Genomic DNA, 24,105 nt, shown 5'->3' on the forward strand with positions numbered 1-24,105 from the left:
CAAGAGAGTGAGGGCTAGGTTTCATTTGAGATTGGGAGAGTACTGAAAAAAAAAAAAAAAAAATCAAATCGCACGGCTTAATAAAAAAAAGTAACCGCAAAGCTGAGTTTTTCACTTTAAAATAAAAGTACCACCATTCTACAATGGGCCATGCAGGCCTGTTGTAAAAAGCCCATTTTACAAGGGATCATGCGGGCCTGTTGTAGAAAAATACCTTTCTACAACAGGCCATGCGGGCCTGCTGTAGAAAGCCTGTTTTACAAGGGGTCATGCTGCTTGTTGTAGAAAACCTGTTGTTAAAGATGTATTTTCTTGTAGTGGTCACTCCAATTAGTATGAGGCATTTTGGGGTAAAGTACAAGAGTAAAACCGTGCGGGATCAGGCCTAAAGCGGATAATATCATACCATGTGGTGGAGTGGGTCGTTACACCACCAATGCCACCGCCTTCCACCACTACCACCTTCGAACACCACCCCTGTCACCATTATCAGTATTGCTGCATACTGCTCCATCCATTGAAGCACTCATTTGAAAACAAAAGACTTGTTTCTCCTATAATAGAGAAGCTTTGGAAGTCATTAGAGCAGGAGAGATCAAAGAGAGCTTAAGTGAGCAAAGTTAGCGATGAGAAAATATTGTATATATAACATTTGAGAGCCTATAATGTCACTCACACACTTAAATTAAAACTCTTTCACGGAGCAATTAAAGTTTTTTTTGTGGGGCCAAATTAATAGTATTAAATTAAAAATTAAATAATATAATTGTAACCACACACACATATATATATATATATATATATATATATATATATTTAAAAGAGAATATACGTTTGTAAATGATATAAACCGAAGAACAAAACTTGCCTACTCACCAGTAAGTAGTCCATCCCTAGATCGCTGATGCGGTCCAATCATAAATGCATACATATAGTCCGTGATTACAAAATTATAAAAGTGAGTAGGCAAGTATTGTTCTTCTATTTATATCATTATAAACATTCTCTTTAAAAAAAACAAAACCATTTACAAGTATATTACTACGTATATTATTTTATTTTAATTTTTAATTTTATACTATTAATTTGGCCCCACAAAAAAATGTTATTTATACACATATATGTACACTACAAGAAATGTGGGCTTTTACGACATAGTATTTACGGAGCTTCTTTATTTTGCCTCGTGATTACCACCATTTACGGAGTTTTTAAAAGAATCCTCGTAATTGTTATATGTTTTCACGAGGATTTAGTAGAATCTTCGTAGAAAATGTTTTTTACGGTGTATTAAAGAGGTCGTGAATATTTAGATATATTTACGGCATATTTGTACACTTTTCACGGGATAAATGTTGCTCGTCGATAAATATTACATTTAAGGCCTTTTTTTTTCCCCGTAAATAAGCAATAGTACTTAAATTACTAAAATTACTTTTAAAATATATACTGAAAAGAATAAAAAAAAACGAATTTAAGTTCTTTTACGGTGTATTGTAGACGCCGTGAATAGATTTCACATCTAAGGCGTATTTTTTGCCCCGTAGATAAGCAATACTATTTTTAGCCTTCCCCTCGCTAGAAACTTAGCGCCAGATAAAATATTTTTTTAATTAAAAAATATTATTAAACATAATTAAGTTCTTTTACGGTGTAGTAAAGACGCTGTGAATAAATTTTAGATTTAAGGCGTCTTTTTTGCCCCGTAGATAAGCAATATTTTCCAAATAAAATTTTCCCCGCTAGCGGGAAACTTAGCGCCAAATAGCAAAATAAATGAATTTTTTTTAATAGAAAACATAATTAAAAATTTGACAAAAACGACGTAGTTTTTGTCAATACCTTATATATCATGTCTAAGCCCTTTTTCTCTCTGCTCCCCTTCTCTCACGTTGAAGCTAGCCCTAACTTTCCCTCTGTGCTCTCTCTCTTTAGACGAAAAAGATGCAGATGATGATGTCTCTTTGGTTCGCCTCTCTATTGGAGCAGTGAAAGTCCAATCAAAGCAAAGAAAGGAAAATCGAAGACCCCTAGAAAACCCAAGGAAAGAGTTCTTAAATAGAGTTAGCCTGTCTCTCTCTCACTCACTCTCTCTCTCTCTGTATATAAATAATTATTTACATCTGCAATTTTGCATTATTTATTTATTTGTATATATCGGTATTGCTTGAGATTTCTGTGTGTTAATTTGGGTTTGGGTGATTCATTTGTTTTTCTTCTTAAATAGAGTTAGTATGTCTCTCTCTCACTCACTCTCTCTCTCTCTCTATATAAATAATTATTTATATCTACAATTTTGCATTATTTATTTATTTGTATATATCGGTATTGCTTGAGATTTCTGTGTGTTAATTTGGGTTCGGGTGATTCATTTGTTTTTCTGCAGAATCACCAGCTGAGTTTTTTGCTGAGAGCAAGAACATTGCTGGGTTTGATAATGTGAGTTTCTTAGCCTCCTGTATAATTTATGTGGGTTAGAATTTTAATGGTTTTGAGGCTATTTTTTGGGATTTTTGTGAAGGGTAATTTTTTTTTTTTTTTTTTTTTTTTTTTTCAGTACTTGTATTAGTTTGTAGCTGAATAATTTTGATATGTACTATTTGTTCCATTAAATATATAATCTCTCATTTGTGATGATGGAAGCATGGTGTTAGTATTAGGAGAGTAATTGGCGAATTTATATCTAGTCCAGTGCCTCGATTGAATTAATTTGATTGGAAAAACTTTTTTGTTGTAAATTTCTGAAATTCTATTTTTTATTTTTTATTTTTTTGTTGGGGGGGGGGGGGGGAAGTTAGAAATTTTCCATTTATTTCTCTATGTGGGTGAAAACTAGATAAATATTTGCCTACTAAGAGAATTTGTAAATTTAAATTGTCTGAAGTTGGTTGTTAAATTCAGTGAATTAGGGGCAAAGTCAAATTCCGGATATCTGTATAGAAATTTGTTAGTACAAGTTCATAGCTGTTCTTTTTCCTTCAATCGTCAATTTCTGCATTTTATTTTGCTTTCAGCCAGGGAAATCCCTCTACAATACTGTGAGAGAACTTATTGAAAATGCTCTTGATTCAATAGAATCCATATCTGAGCTTCCTGTAGTAGAAGTAACAATGTAAGTGCTTTTCATTTGTGCATATTCCTACTATGGATATCAGCATGACTTAGGTAGGCAAGCTTTAACATATGAGATAATCAAGCATGTCATTTAATACTGCATATTCCTACTATGGATATCAGCATGACTTAGGTAGGCAAGCTTTAACATATGAGATAATCAAGCATGTCATTTAATACTTTAGTTTTATTATTTTCAATTCTTTGATGCTTTAGTGAAGAAATTGGAAGAAGCAAGTTTAATTCTATGATTGGTCTTGTTGATCGTGAACACGTTGATGAGGAACTTTATGTTGATTTCGAGACAGCCAAGGCTTGTGAGGTGTGGGCCTTATACCTAAAATAGCCGAACAAGTATACCCACAGCTTCCCATTTTTAAGTGTTATCAAATCCACAATTTTTGTCTTAAAAGTTTTAAAAAATGTGGCAAATTAGTTTTAAAAAATCATCAACAAATGGCTTGAATAGATAAAAATATTTTTATCAGTTGGTCACAGGATTTGTTAGGTTGAAGAAAAAATTTACTGCCATGATAGATTTTGTGATGTATCCATTTATTGTACTATGTACGCTGCTATACCCCAACCTTGACTATACAATATATAGTATTGTGGCATTTAATTCGATGGATAGGATTTTCATTGATTGAGCTTTTATTGGTCCACATGATTGATATTAATTACATTTCACCATGGCTAAAGGAAGCAGAAGGGGTGTGTACATATTTAATCACTTATGGATACTTGTATAAACTTTTACTTATTTCTGGAAGCTGTGTGAATATATCTATCATGTATAGCGCACATATTTCTCATAAACCATGGATAATTTTGATCGACAAGAGTGATTCTGCAAAGGACATTCATGGTAATCATCCAATTTATTAGCACCCTTTAGACTAGAGCCAATCACACCTTTACATAATTCCTTGAATTTTAACATTGATTTAATAATTCACATTTGTAAATTGTGGCTAGTAGCAGGCTACCTCTTTACTATGTAATCGTTTCACCATTCATCAACTGGCTGCTTGCCCTATTATATTGTCATCAAATATTTGTCCATAATATAGACATGTCACATGGATGAGACCAATAAGCTGAAGGCCCAACAAATTTTAAGAAGAGAGAAAAAATAAATAAAAATCAAACAGGTAGGATCGTATGATCCTCTGATTCAAATCGTAACTTTGACAACCATGTTTGTTACTGACTCTTACTAATGTAAAACGTGCTTCAATTAATGCCCTACTTGTTGAGGATCTCTTAAAATCAAATCTTGTATATTTTCAGGTGCAATCACTGGAGCTATAACAACTCCTCTTGATGTCATAAAAACTAGATTAATGGTTAAGGTACAGATAATGGATCTTTTTTCTTACTTTTCTTTCTGTCTTAATCTTTTTCATAGAAGGGGAGTAATGCAAATTCTTTCTTCATTTCATCTTTTCAACCTTTGCAGGGGTCAGCAAACCAGTACAAAGGTATATTTGATTGTGTTAGGACTATCATTAGAGAAGAAGGGACTCCTGCTCTTCTAAAGGTATGCTCTTCCACGCTACGCCTTTTATCCCATAAGATGCAATTCAAAGTATAGTAATCATTCTTTGTGTTCTTTTCTCTCGTTGCTCTTTTCAATTTACATGATAGCATGGGAAACTATTAAGAAAAATGTCCTAATTTTGTTAAGATAGATAGCATTTCTAACTTATGGACAATGAGGGTCATATTTGAATAGGAATTGACTTACATTAAAATTATATAAAACACTCTTAATCAAAAAATCAAAACTAATAGATACATATACAGAAAGAGATTGACGAACCTTGATTTTTTGCTCCAAATTGATGTGTATAGCCATCTGAAATTCGAAGAAATTGTGGATTCAAAATAGGAACCCTAGTTTCTTCATAGAACGAACAAATACAAGCAATCTTCGATGCCTCCCTCAATGAATTGTCAAACTTTGCTTCAAATTAGAGCAAGGATTAGGGTTCTTTTATGGAGATCTTCGTTTCAAAAACTCATGTCTGACAGCTTCAACAACTTGAATAAGTTATCTTCAAATCAAATCTCATACATCTACACCATATCAAAATAATTTATGAAAATAACACCTAGAACAACCCACACATCTACACTTTCATACACACATATATGCAAACACGAAAAATAATATCTAAAAAGAAGGCAATATACCCAAACTCTGCCACACATCTACAACACAAGATCTCATCCACCAACACCATACCAAAGTAAAATAAAACAAGATAATTAAGGACCAAAATCAATAAACTAAAATACGCTCAGAGTGTAGTGAGGGTTATTTCATTACCAACTAACTGTCACACCCCAAAACCATAGGGCGTGATAATAAGGTTAAAACAAAAAAAAATGGAACAGCAGTTTTCAGCTTAAGAAAATTCTGCGCAGCGGTTCCTCAAAAAAACATAGAAAATTCAATTATTATCGAAATGAAACAAACTAAATTTTTTTAGAAACTAGACTCAGATGACAATGTGACCGAGTCACTCCCAGATGCTAGAAAAACACCAAGGAAAATAGTTTTTGGAAGGAAGAAAGCTCTCACAGCTTGTGCTGAAATGGAACCAAGTGCAAAACTTTGGCCTGCTTAGTCTTTTAGAGAGCCAATAAAATTTTGGGGCCTTAACCTTTAGAAACTAGACACTTGAAATAATAAAACTGGAAACTTTCATAATTTATTGATTTCGGGAAGGCCGTCAAATTCTTTTCTCAAATTCAGTTTCCAAACTGTGACCAGAAACCAAACAGCAGATGATATAAGATTTTTTAAAAAATATCCACCAATCGAAAAATTATAAAAATTTTGTGAGAGACTTTATACACAAAGGGAAACATATGGTAAAAATTTCACAGCATTTGAAGCATTACAACCTCTGATTAAAATTCGTTTCCAAGAAATTACTAGAGGAAATTTAAAACAGATTTTTTTTTTTTCTTTAAATAAAACCCTCTAACAGAAAATCCAGAGCTTACCCCCATGAGCAACTTATATAATACATAGGCATAACAAAGATATAAAGAGGCTAAGAATATATATATTGCATAAAGTCATCCATAGAAAGATAATTTCAGTCCAAATTTGTACACCCAAAATAAAGAGTCACAGCTCTGATGCCCAGTCACTAAGTACATCTGCTACCATTAGCAGGCTATACACAAAACATCTAGATACAGTACCCTGTCCTAAAGAACACATAGCAGAGAGCATATTGTCATCTTTACTCTAGCACAACAACCACGACCTTAACATTGTTTCATAAGGCATCAAACATGAACAAAATAGTACTTCAGGCTAATATTTTACACAAAAACACCAAGCAGAAGATGCTCCACAAAAGGATCCCATCTATGGGAACTCAAGCTCGGGTCTAGCATTGCCGTCCTGAGCACCAAGACCTGAAAAATAACAAGGGTGAGACAATGCCCAGTAGGAAAGCCTTTAACAAATGCCTCCATGAGGTTTTAACTTTTAGGTACATGATCTAATTAAGCAGAATTATTTTGGCGTAAAATTGATAATATACATCAGTCTACCAACATGCTAAGTTCTGATTGGAAAACAATTTAACCATGTAGAGTTCTGAAATAAAATCATAAGCAATACTTGTATGTAACCAAAACTCAGATCATGACCAAGCATATGTATAATATCTTAGCTAAAATCAAGCATTTGACTACAAGAAAATCATGTACTTGTAACAAGAAAACTATAATTTCATGGAACATTAAATTGGGAAACAGAACTGTAAAAAAATAACTCTCAAGGCTACAAGAGTTAAAGAGAATCCCTACCCAATTGAAGGTAACAATTGGAGGTGGTGAGATTAGATGGTGTGTGGGTAAAATGCCTACATTTTCAGCCTTAGTCTGAACCCTTCTTCTTCTTTTTCACTTTCTGTTCTTCTTTCTCTCTGTCAGACAACCCACGGCTAGAAGTTTTCTTTTAGGCTTGGCATGCAACAACTATGAGGGAACTAGTTACAAGTGTAGTGCTAAATAATTAAACGTGTCTCCAAGTTTTGCATATGAATGACACCTCGTTCTAGATCCCCTACATGCTGCCACATGCAAACCCACTAAACCATATTCTATTAATATCTCAATACTCCCTCATTTCCAAAAGTAATCACTCAATGGCTCTACCCATTTTATTTATTTCTTTATTTCTTTATTTTTATTATTATTTGTTAACAACTAAATTCATCCCATGAGTAAAATAGAAAAATTAAATGAAACTTATGACTATTAATTAAATACTAGATCAAAAAATTATATACTAGACAATTAAGGAATTATAAATTGCCAACGAACCGTGCACAACCGATGCATTTAAATAAATTCCAAGCAATTAGGGATGTACTAATATTGAAATGCAACACATGAAATAGGTAGAAAGAAATTTAATCAAAAATCATGTAATTCTGGTCCTAAACATAGGGAAGACTTAATTAAATTTAAGGTTGTCACACTTACTCTTTGAACAGACCATTTTTTGCCTTTATGCACATTATAATGAATATAGTTAGATATTCTTCTTGCTAGAATTTTGACAATTTTTTTTTTTATCTTTTGTGATAGGTTAGTAGACAAAATAATTAAGCAAATAGTGATGGATAAAGAATGGATGCACATGACTTACAGGTTATTATTTGTAGTGGAGTGTGCTTATAAAAGTTAATATTGTCTACACTAATTTTAAGTTTCATTAAATGTTAAAGCTTTAATTTTATAGAATTGATCTAAAGTATTTAGAAGGAGCACGGAGGTTTGCTGATCAGGCGCAAGCGAATGCGGGCCATCCAGAAAAGATTTTATGCCCTTGTAATTGTTGTCTAAATGCAAAGCACCAACACTTCGACATGGTGTTTAGGCATTTATTGGAAAATGGAATGGATCAATCATACACGATCTGGTACTTTCACGGGGAAAATCTGAGTGAATCTCCCCAACATGGAAGTGATGTAAATGACGTTGAAATGCCAGAGACGTATCAGATGTATAGAGATATTTTCTTTGATGGTGGTGATGATGTTTCGGATCCAAACTATGAAATAAGAGAGGTTGAGTTTAAAAAAAAGTTAGAATATGCTGAGACCCCTTTATTTCCAGAATGCACAAAGTATACGGTTATGTCTGCAATTGTTGCCTTATACAAGCACAAAGCAACAACTAATTTATCCGACACTGGTTTTGATGGACTTCTTCAAATGTTTGGGGATATGCTTCCAGAAAATAACAAACTTCCTAAGAGCTATTATGAAACGAAAATTTTTTTGAAGACATTTGATTTAGGATATGAGAAAATAGATGCTTGTAAGAATGACTGTTGTCTATTTAGAAAAGAGAATAAGCACATGACTAAATGCCCAAAATATGGTGTTTCGCGGTGAAAAGAGAATGAGTGTACTAAGAAGGTTAAAAATAGTGTCCCAGCTAAGGTGTTGTGGTACTTTCCAATAGTACCAAGGTTTAGAAGAATGTTTCGATCCCCTGAAATAGCAAAACAACTAACGTGGCATTCAACTCATAGAAGTGGGGATAGAAAGATACGACATCCGGTTGACACGCCTGCATGGCATACGATAGATAAAAAATGGCCTTCGTTTGCATCAGATTCACGAAATTTAAGACTTAGCCTTTCAACTGATGGGTTTAATCCATTTGGTGACCTTAGTTCGGCATATAGTTGTTGGCCAGTAACATTGGTGGTATATAATCTTTCGCCACTTGAACTTATGTCTAAAGAGAATATGATGTTGACATTACTAATCCCAGGGCCGAGGCAACCGGGGAATGATATAGATGTGTATTTGGAGCCACTTATAGATGATTTGAAAGAGCTATGGGAGAAAGGCGTGGAAATTTATGATGCAGCAAAGTCCACATTTAATTTGAAGGTAATCTTGATGTGGACAATTAGTGACTTTCCAGCTTTTAGTAACCTCTCTGGTCATGTTACAAAGGGTAAAAAAGCTTGTCCAACATGTAGTGATGACACATGTTCAAGGCGGTTGAATTGTAGCACCAAGACCGTGTACTTAGGTCACCGTCGATGGCTATCTCCTACTCACCCATTTCGAAAAAAGAAGAGTTGGTTTGATGGGAGTGAAGAACATAGGTGGAAGCCTAAAATATTGTCTGGGACTGAAATTCTTCATGCTATGAAAAATATTAAAAATGATTGGGGTAAGAAAGCGAAGGGAAAATTACATATCAAACCAAAAATTGGAAAGAGGAAACAAAAGACAAAAAAGGACGAAAATGTGGCGTGGAAGAAAAAATCCATATTTTTTGAATTACCATACTGGGAGGTAAGTATTTGTAATAGAAAGTCGTTTTATTTATTTATTTATTTTTAAATAAAATATTATTTATTTAAGTTTATAATATGTTTTAAAAAAACTATTATTCCATTATTTGTGTTTTAGGTATTACTCGTTCGCCATAACTTAGATGTCATACATATTGAGAAGAATATTTGTGAGAGTATTATTGGCACCCTATTGAACATAAAAGGAAAATCAAAGGATGGACTCAAGTCTCGTAGGGATTTGGAGGAAATGGGCATCAGGGGGGATTTGCACCCACAAGATTCCAAAGGGAAACATTTCTTGCCACCAGCACCTCATACACTAAAGAAGGAAGAAAAACAGCTTTTTTGTAAGCGATTACAACAATTAAAGCTACCAGACGGCTATAGTTCCAACATTGGGACACATGTATCATTGGATGAATGCAAGGTTGTAGGCTTGAAATCTCATGATTATCATGTCCTAATGCAACAATTACTACCGGTAGCGTTACGGGGAATTCTACCAAAGGGTGTAAGGAATGCCATATTTCGCCTATGTGCATATTTTAATGAAGTATGCCAAAGGGTGATTGATAGGAACTCAATGGAATGACAGGAAAATGAAATTGCTGAGACATTGTGTATGTTAGAAAGATTTTTTCCTCAATCTTTTTTCGACATTATGATTCACTTGAGAATTGTAACATTATATGGAGTTTTTATATTCAATCTATTTAGTTTGCTCTATTTCATAATTCTTTCAAAAATATGCACAAGAGTAGAAGTAAAATTCTATTATGAGGAGTCAAAATGTATGATATAAGATATGTTTTGCAACACTATGACCACTTTGACTGTTCAATTTCATTAATTGATGATTTAAAAATATGATAAGAACTTCATTTATACCATCTTTCCACTCCATCCGAATTTGACAAAGCCAAATGCAAACACAAAGCCGCCAACAAACAACCACCACTGAGAATAGTATAAGAATAGTAAGTTGTGAGTCATCACTTTTAAGAGTCAAAAGAGTCGTGTGTTGAATGAAGAAATCACAAAGTATAGAAATTATTGATGGGAAGGAGATTTCTTCAAAACTTTGGGCCCTCACAAAACAAACACAAATGCACCTTTCCTTTTCTATTTAGAATGACATCAATATGCATATATCAAAAGAGTTAAAACTAGGTCATGAAACATTTGATTTATTATTATATGTGAAGATATTCATTATCATTTAATTCAGAAAAAAAATTATAAAAAAAATTATATATTGATATTTGATGAAAATAAGATGTACTTGTGATGAAAATATTAAAAGATCACTAACCATTGGTTTTTATATGTTGAAGTGTACCCAATGTTAAACCAGTAACTTCATAATGTAGCTTCAAAACAGACCTTTACTTGTTTCCCCCAACCCAGGTATCTTCAAAAACACTTGCTTAAAAGAATAGCACAATGATAGGAGCAAGATAAAATAGTTTCTCTTCACAAAGGCTTAAACCCCAAAATTGAGGTTAGACAAGTCTTTTCACAATGCAGCTTCTGTTCAGGTCTTCAATTAACTCCCATAGCCTTGTATCATCAAATTATACTTGCTTGATTGTTTAGAACACTTTACATAGCAAGTTACAGCAATAGGCACACACAAGCAGGCTTAATCCCATTAAAACCTAGCTTTTAAGCTTTCAAGGGCAACTTTGTGATTTAAGCTTTGGAACACCTCACAGTCCACTCCCCTAGTCTTTAATAGGCTAGATACACTTGCTTAGGTATTAATAACCAATTAACAAGCAAGGTATATTCCAATGCAAGGTTACAACACCATCTTGTGTTAAAACACTGAATTTCAATTTTAAAAAGAAAACATATATAAATTAAACTACCAACAAACTGAGATGTAGTGTTCATGAATTTCAGATTTGCTCATAATCATGAGATAAAGAGACTACATATTATGATATTGTAGTGTTTATGAATATGAATGTCAATACCCCTTTCGCAGCTAAGTTAATCATTTTTCTGCTTAGAACAATGATAGTATTATTTATTGCCCATGCAAGATAAAATACATGCTAAGAGTTCTAAAGCAACAATATATACATGATTGCTGATACCAGAAATGCAGCAATCTTGAGAATTCAGGATCTCTCTAGGAAAGCAATTAGATTGATTTACACATGAGGGAAAGAGATAAATTAACGATGCAAATTCAACAATTTTATAGTTATTCTTAATTCTAAATCAGTCCTAGTCTATAGTCTGCATTTAAGCAGGGAATACCGTTAACAAGAATATGAACATCCGGCACTCCCTTCAAACCCCCTAAAAAGGAAGGAGAGAGAGAGAGAGATTAACGGCATGAATCTGACCATTACACCATACCACTTCCCTTCCGCCACATGCACAAACGTTTCATTATATACCCTTGTATTTGGATAAGGTAAGGGTTATTACAAATGCTCATTATTGTGTCAGGTAGGGCGAGTCCTAAGTAAATGACATAAAAAGTGGCTAAAACCGCCATAAAGAAGCCGGCAAAAGAGGAATGAATTGGGGTCTAATGGAGAGAAAGCTTAGATCTGTTTCTTCCCTCGAGGTTAGGCCAAATTACAAGCAATACCTTTAACGTTTTAGAAATTACAGATTCCTCCCTCAAAGTTGGCTCCGTTATGCCCTTTTTTCAGCTTTATGTTCTATTTTACAGAATTTACAGAGATAAGATAGAAGCCAAAAGAAGAAAGGAAGATAAATAATTTGTGTTCTTTTGTTTGATACTTGAAAGAGAGAAATTGGAGAAATAAATAAATAAAAGAAGAATAAAGAAGGGAAAAAAAGGTAAGTAAGTGTGGAGGGTGGTTTAAAATTTTGCTTGCATTGTTGAGACTAATTGTGGATAGTGTGTATTTTATATAGAAGTTGATAAAATATTCACTAGTTAGAGAAGATCTCTAACCAATCCATTATAATTACACATATCCCCAGTCTCAAACTGGGTTAGGGTCATAGGGCTGGCAATTGTCATAACAACCTCATTAGCTTAGATGCAAGTCATGTGTGATGTGTCCATAGAAGGTCCACTTTCCTAAACCAAACTTCAACTTGTCAAGATGTTGGTGGGTTGGTTTGGTGGCTAAGAACTAGCCACTGCATATATGCCATAAAAATGATACAGGTCATTGTGGATAATGTGTATTTTATATAGAAGTTGATAAAATATTCACTGGTTGGAGAATATCTCTAACCAATCCATTATAATTACACATATCCCCATTCTTAAACTAGGTTAGGGTCATGGGGCTGGTAATTGTCATAACAACCTCATTAGCTTAGATGCAAGTCATGTGTGATGTGTCCATAGAAGGTCCACTTTCCTAAACCAAACTCCAACTTATCAAGATGTTGGTGGGTTGGTTTGGTGGCTAAGAACTAGCCGCTGCATATATGCCATAAATATGATACGGGTCATCATCCTTCTTTCTCTAAGCAAATAGTGTGTGTGTGTGTGTGTGTATATATATATATATATATACACACACACACACACACACTATTTGCTTATATATTTGAATATAGTATAGAATAAAAAATAAAATAAGAGGAGAGGTTTTGGAGCAACGAAGCCTTCTGAAGAATAACTACAACAACCAAAATTGAAAGAGGGGTTTACCCAATCAATGTACCTACTCTGTCACTAGACCTTTTTAATGTAAAAAGATTGAATTTTGAAAGAAAATGAGAGTTCTGAGTTAAACATATTCGAGTTCCCTTTGACGTATCGTAGAGTGTTTTAATGAGAAAAGATTGAATCTTTGATTGAAAAAACCTCAATCAAGGTACCTGTTATATCACTAAACCTTTTTAATTCTAAAAGATTGAATCTTTGAAAGAAATTAAGAGTTTTGAATTAAACTTATTCGAGTTCCCTTTGACGTCCCGAAGAAGTCCACTCCCTTAGTCTTCAATAGGCTAGATACACTTGCTTAGGTATTAATAACCAATTAACAAGCAAAGGTATATTCCAATGCAAGGTTACAACAGCATCTTCAATGTTAAAACACTGAATTTCAGTTTTTTTAAAAAAAACATATATAAATTAAACTACCAACAAACTGAGATAATATATATATATATATATATATATATATAAGACTTGACTTGTATTTAAAGTTTCAGATTTGCTCATAATCGTTGCACCAAAAACCTACAATGTTTCCGATTTGTTTCAGAATATTTCAGATTTGCTCATAATCATGAGATAAGGAGACTACATATTATGATATTGTAGTGTTCATGAATATAAAGAGATTATGATATTGTCTGTTCTCATACATCCTTGCAAAAATCTAGTATTCAATTAAGGAAAATTATCTACTTCAAATATAAAAGCAGATCTAAGGAAAAAATTCTTAGCAAAATGTTTGTGTTTGATTTATAAAATGATAATCTTGTTATTTCCTTTTTTATTAGCATTCTGAATTTAAGACTTGTGTGATACAGTTACTTTTTTGGATTTTGCAGCTACTTCCTTGGATTTTGCAGTTACTTCCTTGGATTTTGTACAGTGAGCTGGTTTTTTGACAAGTGCAGACTGAAACTCAATTGCTAGAAGGTTTATCAATTTTTCAACAGAAGTGTTAAGAAATTGATGATTTTCTTGACAAATGGATGTATTTTCTGTTTTGGAACATTGATAAATGATGAATTGTAAAAATGTTTTAACTCTTTTGATATATTTAATGAGATATGTATGTTTTTTGAATTGAAATGAATTATAGCTGACAGTGATGTGAATTATAGGTAGTGGATGATTAATAGGAATTAATTAAGGGTGCATTATTTATAATATATATATATATATATATATATATATATATATATATATATATATATTATAAATAATGCACCCTTAATTATATATATATTATTTACGGGGAGCTTGAAATACCGTAAATAAGTGAAAATCTTCCTTAAATAACTTTTCTACGGCATGTACGGCAAGTCAGGAGAATGGTTTATATTATTTACGGGTACCTAAAATTTGCCGTAGAAAAGTTTTCTACGGCATGATTTAATGCCTCGTGAGATTATTTACGGGTAGTTAAAATTCGCCTTAGAAAATTTTTCTACGGCATGGTTTTGTACCTCGTGAGATTATTTACGGGTAGTTACAACTTGCCGTAGAAAACTTTTCTACGGCAGCCGTGGGTACCTCATAAGATTATTTACGGGTAGTTATAGTTCGCCGTAAAAAATTTTCTACGGCAGGCGATGGTGTCTCGTGAGTTTTCTACGGGTAGTTACAATTCGCCGTAGAAACCTTTTCTACGGCATGCCTCGGCACCTCGTAGGTTAATTAAATAAAATTTAATATATATAAATGAAATTATTTTCTACGGTGACTCTATTGTTTTTCTACGAGGTAGATTTTTTCTCGTAAAAAAAATTGAGTATTTACGGAACCCTCATACACGAGTGCCTAGAATGCGCCGTGAATAGGTTTCCACGGGGTTTTTGGCCCCTCGTAGAAGCCCTTTTTTCTTGTAGTGGTATAACAATTTGGCCTATCAAAAAATTGTTATATTGCAAATAAATCTAACTTGTGACCTCCAAAATTAATATAAATTTTAATTAGCCCCCCAAAATATTTCAAAGCACTTGCTCATAGATAATATATTGACCCCAATAATTATGATTTTGATCATCCTTATCCACTTTGTCATTGTGGGAGAGTATGAATTTAGAATTAAACATAACTTTATCTTGTTAAAATTGCTAAAATTATTAAATTTCAACCATTTTAACCTAATTTTTAAAGGTCAAATCTTGTTCATTGTTATAAAAGTTCTTACTACAATATATCTTTATATCATCATTGTCGCTAACCCAACTTGTCGTAAGTTCCTAATAGGAATTGAACCCAGACTTTGGTGGTAATAAGCCCCCAAGCCCAGGTGACTTTACTACTAGGCCAACCCCTTAGGGTTACTACTTGTATAAGTTACTAATTAAAATTAATGTGTTTATTTCAAGTTAAAATTTGTTTAGTTAATATGTTACATTTTTTTCTCTTAGTCATTTATCAATGTAATAACAACACTCAAGGTGGAATCAAAGTAATTAAATTATAACTTTTTTGAAAATTGAATTTTTTAAATAAAAAAAAAATTAAAACAATTGTTGAATAAAATCTAATTACTGAACAATGTTTATCCATTACTTCTTTATTTATTTGTGTTTTTTTTTTACCAGTAATTTCCTGCTTCCCTTCTCTATTTGGTTATTTTTTTCTAATTTTTTAAATTATATTGTGACAATATATAACTCGGCTCCCCCAAATTAAAATTTCTAGCTCCACTTTTGCATCCGAACTCACCGATGGGACATCCCAGCTTCTCACCGGTTAGTTCAAGCATAATCGATTACAACTCCACCGATTACCGCCGATCACTCTTAGTTCGAAGTTCAGTGCTCGTAGTTCTTCCATGCTTCTCGTCAGCGTCGACCTGGCATGCTCCGGCCACCGCAAAATTAGTAAATCACCTTGGAAGAGGCCGGGCTGCGATGCCTGATGGAAGAGAGGATTGGTGAAGATGAGAAAGGGGAAAGAAAAGCAAAAGAGTGATGGAAAGAAAGAAGAAAAAAAAAATGGAAAAGAGAGGACTGTTAGGTGAAGATGAAAAAGAAGGGAGGAAAACGGAAGAGAGAGAGAAACCCAAAAATTATATCCACGTAAACAGCAACATATATTCAACATGAGAAATTGGCTAATCTCTTCGGTGCAATTATAATTCCCTTAAAATATACTATTAGTGAAGCAAGCTATCTTATAATTAATGAGTTAGTGCTAACAGTTAAATAGATTAACTATTATTTAAAAAAAAAAATTAATAATCTTATTATCCACTCAGTTACATGGGGGACATTGGGGAGCAAGCAGGTGAAATTGTTAAAAAAACTCTCGTACTAATTTTGGTTAAATTGATTACTTACATGTAGTTTGATTTTTATTGACTTTTTTAGAGCCGGTTTACTAACAAAAATAATTTCTAATTTTTACTGTTATTTCTTAAAATTGAGAATCAGAAGCAATTTGAGTCGTTTTTTTAATCTATTGAAGTGGCAAAAAAAACTCCACTGGGCCGAATCCGGCCCAGTCCACCCATTTGGGAGGGCAATCCAGCGATCCCCTTGCCCAGTCAATTTCATATCGGGTCTGACCCTGGGACGGCCCAAGGGAAAACTAATTCCCATTTTATTTCCAATATTAAACCCAAGTAAGGGAATTAGGGTAAAGAGGAATGTAGTATGAATAGGAAAGGGAAAAAAGAGAACGTGGACTGTATGGTGTAAAAAGAAAACTTTCCATTAATAGAAAGAACTATTATTGTAACGACCCGCTCCACCACATGGTATGATATTGTCCGCTTTGGGTCTGAGCCCGCATGGTTTTGCTCTTGGGCATCACCCCAAAAGGCCTCACTCCAATTGGAGATAACACACTTACATATAAGCACTTCACCTTTCCTCTACCCAGGTGATGTGGGACTGTGCACCCGTAACTCGCCAGTGTGGTAGCCTGACAGTGTCTCTCGCACCCGCCCACAGCACACCCGCCCACAAGGTCATCACAATCCACCCCCCTTGGAGGCCCGACGTCCCCGTCGGCACACTTCCGGCTGGGTCAGGCTCTGATACCATTTGTAACGACCCACTCCACCACATGGTATGATATTGTCCGCTTTGGGCCTGAGCCCGCACGGTTTTGCTCTTAGACTTCACCCCAAAAGGCCTCATACCAATTGGAGGTGACACACTTACATATAAGCACTTCACCTTTCCTCTACCCAGGCGATGTGGGACTGTGCACCCGTAGCTCGCCAGTGTGGTAGCCTGACAGTGTCTCTCGCACCCGCCCACGGCACACCCGCCCACAAGGTCATCATAATCCACTCCCCTTGGAGGCCCGACGTCCCCGTCAGCACACTTCCGGCTGGGTTAGACTCTGATACCATTTGTAACGACCTGCTCCACCACATGGTATGATATTGTCCGCTTTTGGCCTGACTCTTCCTCACATAGCAAGCCTACAGTGACACTATAGAAAAACCCAAAAAAAAAAATTGAATTCCTCATTCACTAGTACGCCCAGATTCAACCAATACTCGTAATTCATTCCAACTTCTAATTAACCCAAAATTCTATATTAAAGTTAAACAAGTTCATGACCTTTGTTTCTGTTTACAGAGTATAACTATGTCATTTCAAAATAAAATTCGAATCCATCAATGCATTAACAATTTCGACAAGAATAAATTCCTCCTTTGATTTTCATTTAATCATATATTCATATATATCTAAATATTATATATACACAATCATAACAAACCAATTTTTACATGTTGCAATATATCAATCGAAAACACCATATATATATATATATATATATATATATATATATATATATATATATATATATACACACGTATGCATGCCTATCACCCATAATGAATTAAACAACAATACTGTCATTATTTGATTTCATACCTAAACATAAACAAAACAACAATCACCAAATAACTATTCTAACAGTTAAATTATTTAAGTTTTAATAATCTATTAAGCATGATGCTGCCAATCTATTTCAATTAAAATCTCATTAAAATACTATTAATTCTTAACACCAAATATAATGATTAATTAGAACACTTAACAAACAAAGTCACAAATATATATAAGTGTACAAGGCAAGATTAACTAACTTGTTAAATATCGTTAAACCTTTCTCTCTAGCCGATCCTTTGGTCACCGTCTCTTTTCCGGCTACTGCAGATTGCCAATGAAAAATCAGTACTCGCTTCCTCTCTTTCTCTCTCGGTAATTTCTTTCTTCTTCTTTTTTTTCGAAAAATAATATCCTCGTACTGATACGACGTAAAATATAAAGGATAAATATAACTGCATTTGAGGTAATCTAGGACTCCTATTTAAAGTTTTAAATTTTAAAAGAAAAACTTTATTATCTCTACTCTCACGTTGAAATACTAAATACTAAATAATAAAAATAATATATGAAATTTTAGGGTTTTACATTCTACCCACCTAAAAAGAACTTTCGTCCTTGAAATTTGCATACCTTATTCGAAGAGTTGCGGGTACTTTTCCTTCATTTTTGACTCTAGCTCCCAAGTAGCCTCTCTCTCATCCTGATGATTCCACTGCACCTTCACCAAAGGTATATCTGCCCGCCTCAACTGTTTCACCATACTGTCAACAATGCGAACAGGCGTCTAAACATAGGTTGCATTAGGATGAATCTGGACCTCTGTGCAGTCAATGGCTTGAGTTTCATCCCTCAAGCACATCCTCAACATGGAGACATGGAAAACATCATGAACAGCAGATAGTCTGGGTGGTAAAGCCAATCTTTACACAACCTCCCCAATCCTCTCTGTGATCTCAAAAGGTCCAATGAATCGAGGAGCTAACTTCCCTTTCTTCCTGCCAAATATCGTAACCCGCTTCATTGGTGATACTTTCAAGAATACTAAGTCACCCATACTACACTCCAAAGCACGACGGCGTCGATCTGCATTGTTTTTCTGTCGACTCTGAGCTGTGCGAAGTCGATCTCGAATGATGGTAACCTTCTCTGTAGTCTCTTGCACCAACTCTGGCCCCAATAAACTACTATCACCAACCTCAGCCCAACATACCCGTGAATGACAAGGTCTACCATAAAGTGCCTCATACAGTGCCATGCCGACACTAGCCTGATAGCTGTTATTATAAGCGAACTCAACCAATGGAATGTGATCCTCCCAACTGCCCCGAAAATCTAGCACACAAGCACGAAGCATATCCTCCAACACTTGAATGACCCTCTCGGACTGGCTATCGGTCTGAGGATGAAAAGCAGTACTCAAACTCAAAGGAGTACCAAAAGCTGCTTGGAAACTACTCCAAAATCGAGATGAAAAATGAGGATCACGATCTGAGACAATAGACACCGGCACTCCATGAAGCTTAACTATGTATCTGATGTAGATCTTACACAATTCCTTTACAGTATCAGTAGCTCAAATGGGTAGAAAATGAGCTGATTTAGTCAATCGGTCCACTATCACCCACACTGTATCATGGTTATGTATCGACCTCGGTAACCCCACAACAAAATCCATCGTCACATGCTCCCATTTCCACTTAGGCATAGGCAAAAGCTGTAATAGTCCTGCTGGTCTCTGGTGCTCAGCCTTCACTTGCTGACAAGTGAGACATCTAGATACAAACTCTGCCACATCACGTTTCATGCCTTCCCACCAGAATTGCCTCTTAAGATCATGATACATCTTAGTGCCACCTGGGTGCACTGTGTACCTAGAGTGATGTACCTCCTCTAAAATCTCTCTCTTGAGGTTTGTTAAGTCTGGAACACATAGCCTACCTCGAAATCTCATACCACCATCAGCGCCAGTCAACATTACCTTCATCATTAACAACCTCAACTGCTTTGGTCTGTAACCTGTCATCCTAAGTTTGAGAATGAATGATCCGGCTGATCAAAGTAGGTTGTATAGTCAAACTACAAAGAAGAGCCCCTGTACTCTGAGAACTCGGTATGATAGAAAACTCTGCCAATGCCTATAACATCATCCACTCCTGAATCATCATAAAGGCAACTAATCCCCTCGGTTTTCAACTCAAGGCATCCGCTACCACTTTAGCCTTTCCAGGATGATACTGAAGGGTCATATCAAAATCCTTCATCTTTTCCATCCATCACATGGTATGATATTGTCCGCTTTGGGCCTGAGCCCGCACGGTTTTGCTCTTGGGCTTCACCCCAAAAGGCCTCATACCAATTGGAGGTGACACACTTACATATAAGCACTTCACCTTTCCTCTACCCAGGCGATGTGGGACTGTGCACCCGTAGCTCGCCAGTGTGGTAGCCTAACAGTGTCTTTCGCACCCGCCCACAGCACACCCGCCCACAAGGTCATCATAATCCACCCCCCCTTGGAGGCCCGACGTCCTCGTCGGCACATTTCCGGCTGGGTCAGGCTCTGATACCATTTGTAACGACCCACTCCACCATATGGTATGATATTGTCCGCTTTGGGCCTGAGCCCGCACGGTTTTGCTCTTGGACTTCACTCCATAAGGCCTCATATTCAACTCCTTCTGAGTGTAGAGGTATTTGAGGCTCTTGTGATCAGAGAATAACTCAAATTCCTCACCATACAAGTAATACCTCCACACCTTCAATGCAAGAACCACTGCTGCCAATTCTAGGTCATGTGTAGGGTAATTTTGCTCATGTGGCCTAAGCTGCCTAGAAGCATACGCTACCACCTTATCATCTTGCATCAAAACACAGCCAAGACCCTGATGTGATGCATCTGTGTAGATCACAAATCTCTCACCACTAGCAGGAATGGTAAGAACTGGTGCTGATGTCAATCTCGTCTTCAGCTCCTCAAATGCCTGCTCACAGCAATGGTCCCAAACAAACTTCACATCCTTTCAAGTCAAACGGGTCAAAGGTGCAGCAATCTTGGAGAAACCCTCAATGAAGCGCCTGTAATATCCTGCAAGTCCCAAGAAGCTACGAATCTCAGTGACAGTAGTAGGCCGTTTCCAACTCATCACAGCCTCCACCTTGGTAGAATCTACTGAAACTCCATCCATAGAGATCACATGATGGTGACGGATTTTGACTAGTTTTTCGTATTCTTTGGTTTAGTTCAATTTCGCATTGTAATAAGAATGACGATATATTTTGATATTTAGTTCATTTTGTTCAGTTATCATGGATTAATTGTGACAAGGTTGATTGTTATTATAGTTGTATCGATTTAATAAATTAGTGGGTGATTTACATCTACTTCTTTATTTAATTATTTTTTTTGTAAAGTAGTGGTTGTGCAAAGAAAGTCATGCCAGATTTTAATACTTGACAAGAGTTTATGTATTTAAGATTTTGGGGTGTGACAATTATTTTGCATATACATCTATACATCGCTGAGTTATATATATTGTGACAACTCCAATTATATATGAAATTAAGGTGTCGATGATATACACATAGAGACTACAGAGAGAAAGCAAAGTGATATCTAACCTAGATAATTAAAACGCATTCTTCTAATATCTCTTTTAAATCAGTATTTCACAATGAATGATTTTATAATGCTGTTTAACTTTCGTGCCAACTTATAATAAAGATCTTCTAGAAATCAATCTTTTGAGAAATTAATATTGTTGAGGATGAATAAACTATAAATCAAATTGTTACTGACCTGGTCTCTATTTTATATGGATACCAACCATGGGTAGGCTGATGTTGATTCCTCCTAAACAATACTTGCTAGTAGCCTTGGACTAGTCAAACTGAGAGATTCTAGTATTTAATTAGATAACTAGGTAGGCAAGAAATGAGTTGAAAGATTTATTTCGCACTTTCTACCTGCGTAATGTGAAACTATTTCATTAGACATAGAAAATAATGGTTCTAACTTCATGATACAATACAAACAACAAATCTTGTTCATTTGTCTTCCTTTTTTTTTTTTTTTTTTTTTTTTGTTTAATAATCTTTAGGTGATTGTGAAGTCTACATTTTCTTCCTATTTTTTTGTTTAATAATCCCTAGGTGTGATGGTTAAGTAGACATATTCTTCTCGGAGGTAGGTTGGCTAGATGGATAGAATCTTTTTTCTTCCCTTTCTTTTGTCTTTAGCAGCCTCCAAACCATTGACCTCGATCATGAGAGTTTACACCCAAATTCACTAGGTAGGCAAGAAATGAGTTGAAAGATTTTTGGAGCCTAAATCAGTCTCTTACATAGAGCACGATTTATACACATATAATTAGTTATCTCACTTTAATTTTAGAATTAATTGTAGAAAACACCTTTAAAATATGCCTATATTACATATCACATCCTTCACGAGCAAAAATTATTCTTAAAATTTCAATTTGATGCAAATAGATCCTAACAAATTTAAACTCTAAGTTGACCAAATTACTCTTACTGAACCATTTTATAAAATATATATAAATAAATAATTTTATAAAATGACCGAAAAAGACATTATTGAATGACGGCCCTCACATGCAAAAATCACCCCTAAAGTTTTAATTTGGTTCAAATAGATCCATCTGACAAATTTAAACCCTAAGTTGACTAAATTACTCTTACTGAACTACTTTATAAAATATATAAAAATAAATAATTTTGTAAAATGACCGAAAATGACATTATTGAAAGATGCCAACAATGGACAAGTAAAGATAAAAATAGAAAATATAAATATAAAAGAAAAGTAAAGATAAAAATAAAAAATAAAAAATGAAAATAAAGTGCAAATTAAAAAAAACAATTCTACTCCAAATCTCGAAAACCAGTGCACACTGATATTGAGATTTTTTTCCTTTTTTTTTTTTTTTTTTTTTTTTTTTTTTTTTTAACAGTGTTGGTATGAAAAATATATATAAATTAATTAATAGAAAACAGTAAACTGAAATCTCAAAAAATTCAAATCAATATTCTAAAAATTCTCAAAGTTTCAAAAAACAAAAAAAAAAAATTAGAGATATATAGTGAAAAAAGTTTCAAAAAAAAAAAAATATATATATATATATATATATACATATATATATATCTAAGGTAATATGCACATACCATCCATATACTATGAGATTAGTAACATATATATCACCTTGGGCATTTTCGATAGAGTAAAAAGACAAAATGGGTATTACAGCACTAATTTATGTCAGATTTCTGATTGAGGGGTATTTTTGCACAATGTGAAAGGATTAGGGGTGTTTTTTGCACACTTTTTCAAATAGAGGGTAAAAATGTTATGCAGAGTATACTTTAAGGATGTTTTCTACGCTTGTCCCTTAATATTTCCTAGTACGCCTTTCATTTATGGTTAACATTACCTATAAATTGATTGGCTTGCAGTGAATATATGTAACCAACATTGACAATATGCAGTGAGGAATCATTTTAATTTAGGGCTAATTGCAAAAAAAAAAAAAAAAAAAAACCAATCGACTCTTAGCCGGTTGCGAAAACCCCTTATGAATATTTTTTTGCAAAAACCCTCCCTCAATTATTCCAAGGTTGTGTTTTTAACGAATGTCCATTTAAGTAATTTTACGAGACAATTTTTCAAATGAAATTACTCCCTAACAAATTATTCTTCAGACAATCAATAAATTTATTTTCTCCAATTATATATGAAATTAAGGTGTTGATGATATACATAGAGACTATAGAGAGAGAGCAAAGTGATATCTAACATTCTTCTAATATTTCTTCTAAATTAGTATTTCACAATGAATGATTTTATAATATTGTTTAACTTTCTTGCCAACTTATAATAAAGATCTTCTAGAAATCAATCTTTTGAGAAATTAATATTGCTGAGGATGAATAAACTATAAATCAAATTGTTACTGACCTGGTCTCTATTTTATATGGATACCAACCATCGGTAGGCTGATGTTTTTGTTTTTTTTTTTTGTTAAAATGGGTAGGCTGATGTTGATTCCTCCAAATATTAAATAAACAATACTTGCTAGTATGCTTGGACTTGTCAAACTGAGAGATTCTAGTATTTAATTAGATAACTA

The 24,105-nt window shown here is 34.3% G+C and overlaps 1 protein-coding gene across 1 annotated transcript; it reads left to right on the forward strand.

Moving 5' to 3' along the window:
• Positions 1-8,018: 8,018 nt before the first annotated feature.
• Positions 8,019-10,064, forward strand: LOC132275143 (uncharacterized). The gene is made up of 3 exons (XM_059776555.1): positions 8,019-8,472; positions 8,935-9,470; positions 9,588-10,064. Exons 1-3 carry the CDS (start codon positions 8,019-8,021, stop codon positions 10,062-10,064), a joined length of 1,467 nt encoding a protein of 488 aa, XP_059632538.1.
• Positions 10,065-24,105: the final 14,041 nt, after the last annotated feature.

The sequence above is a fragment of the Cornus florida genome, unplaced genomic scaffold, assembly GCF_030987335.1.
Source record: "Cornus florida cultivar Cherokee Brave unplaced genomic scaffold, ASM3098733v1 CherokeeBrave_3.0.0_Hap2_Chr01, whole genome shotgun sequence".
Taxonomy (NCBI): domain Eukaryota; kingdom Viridiplantae; phylum Streptophyta; class Magnoliopsida; order Cornales; family Cornaceae; genus Cornus; species Cornus florida.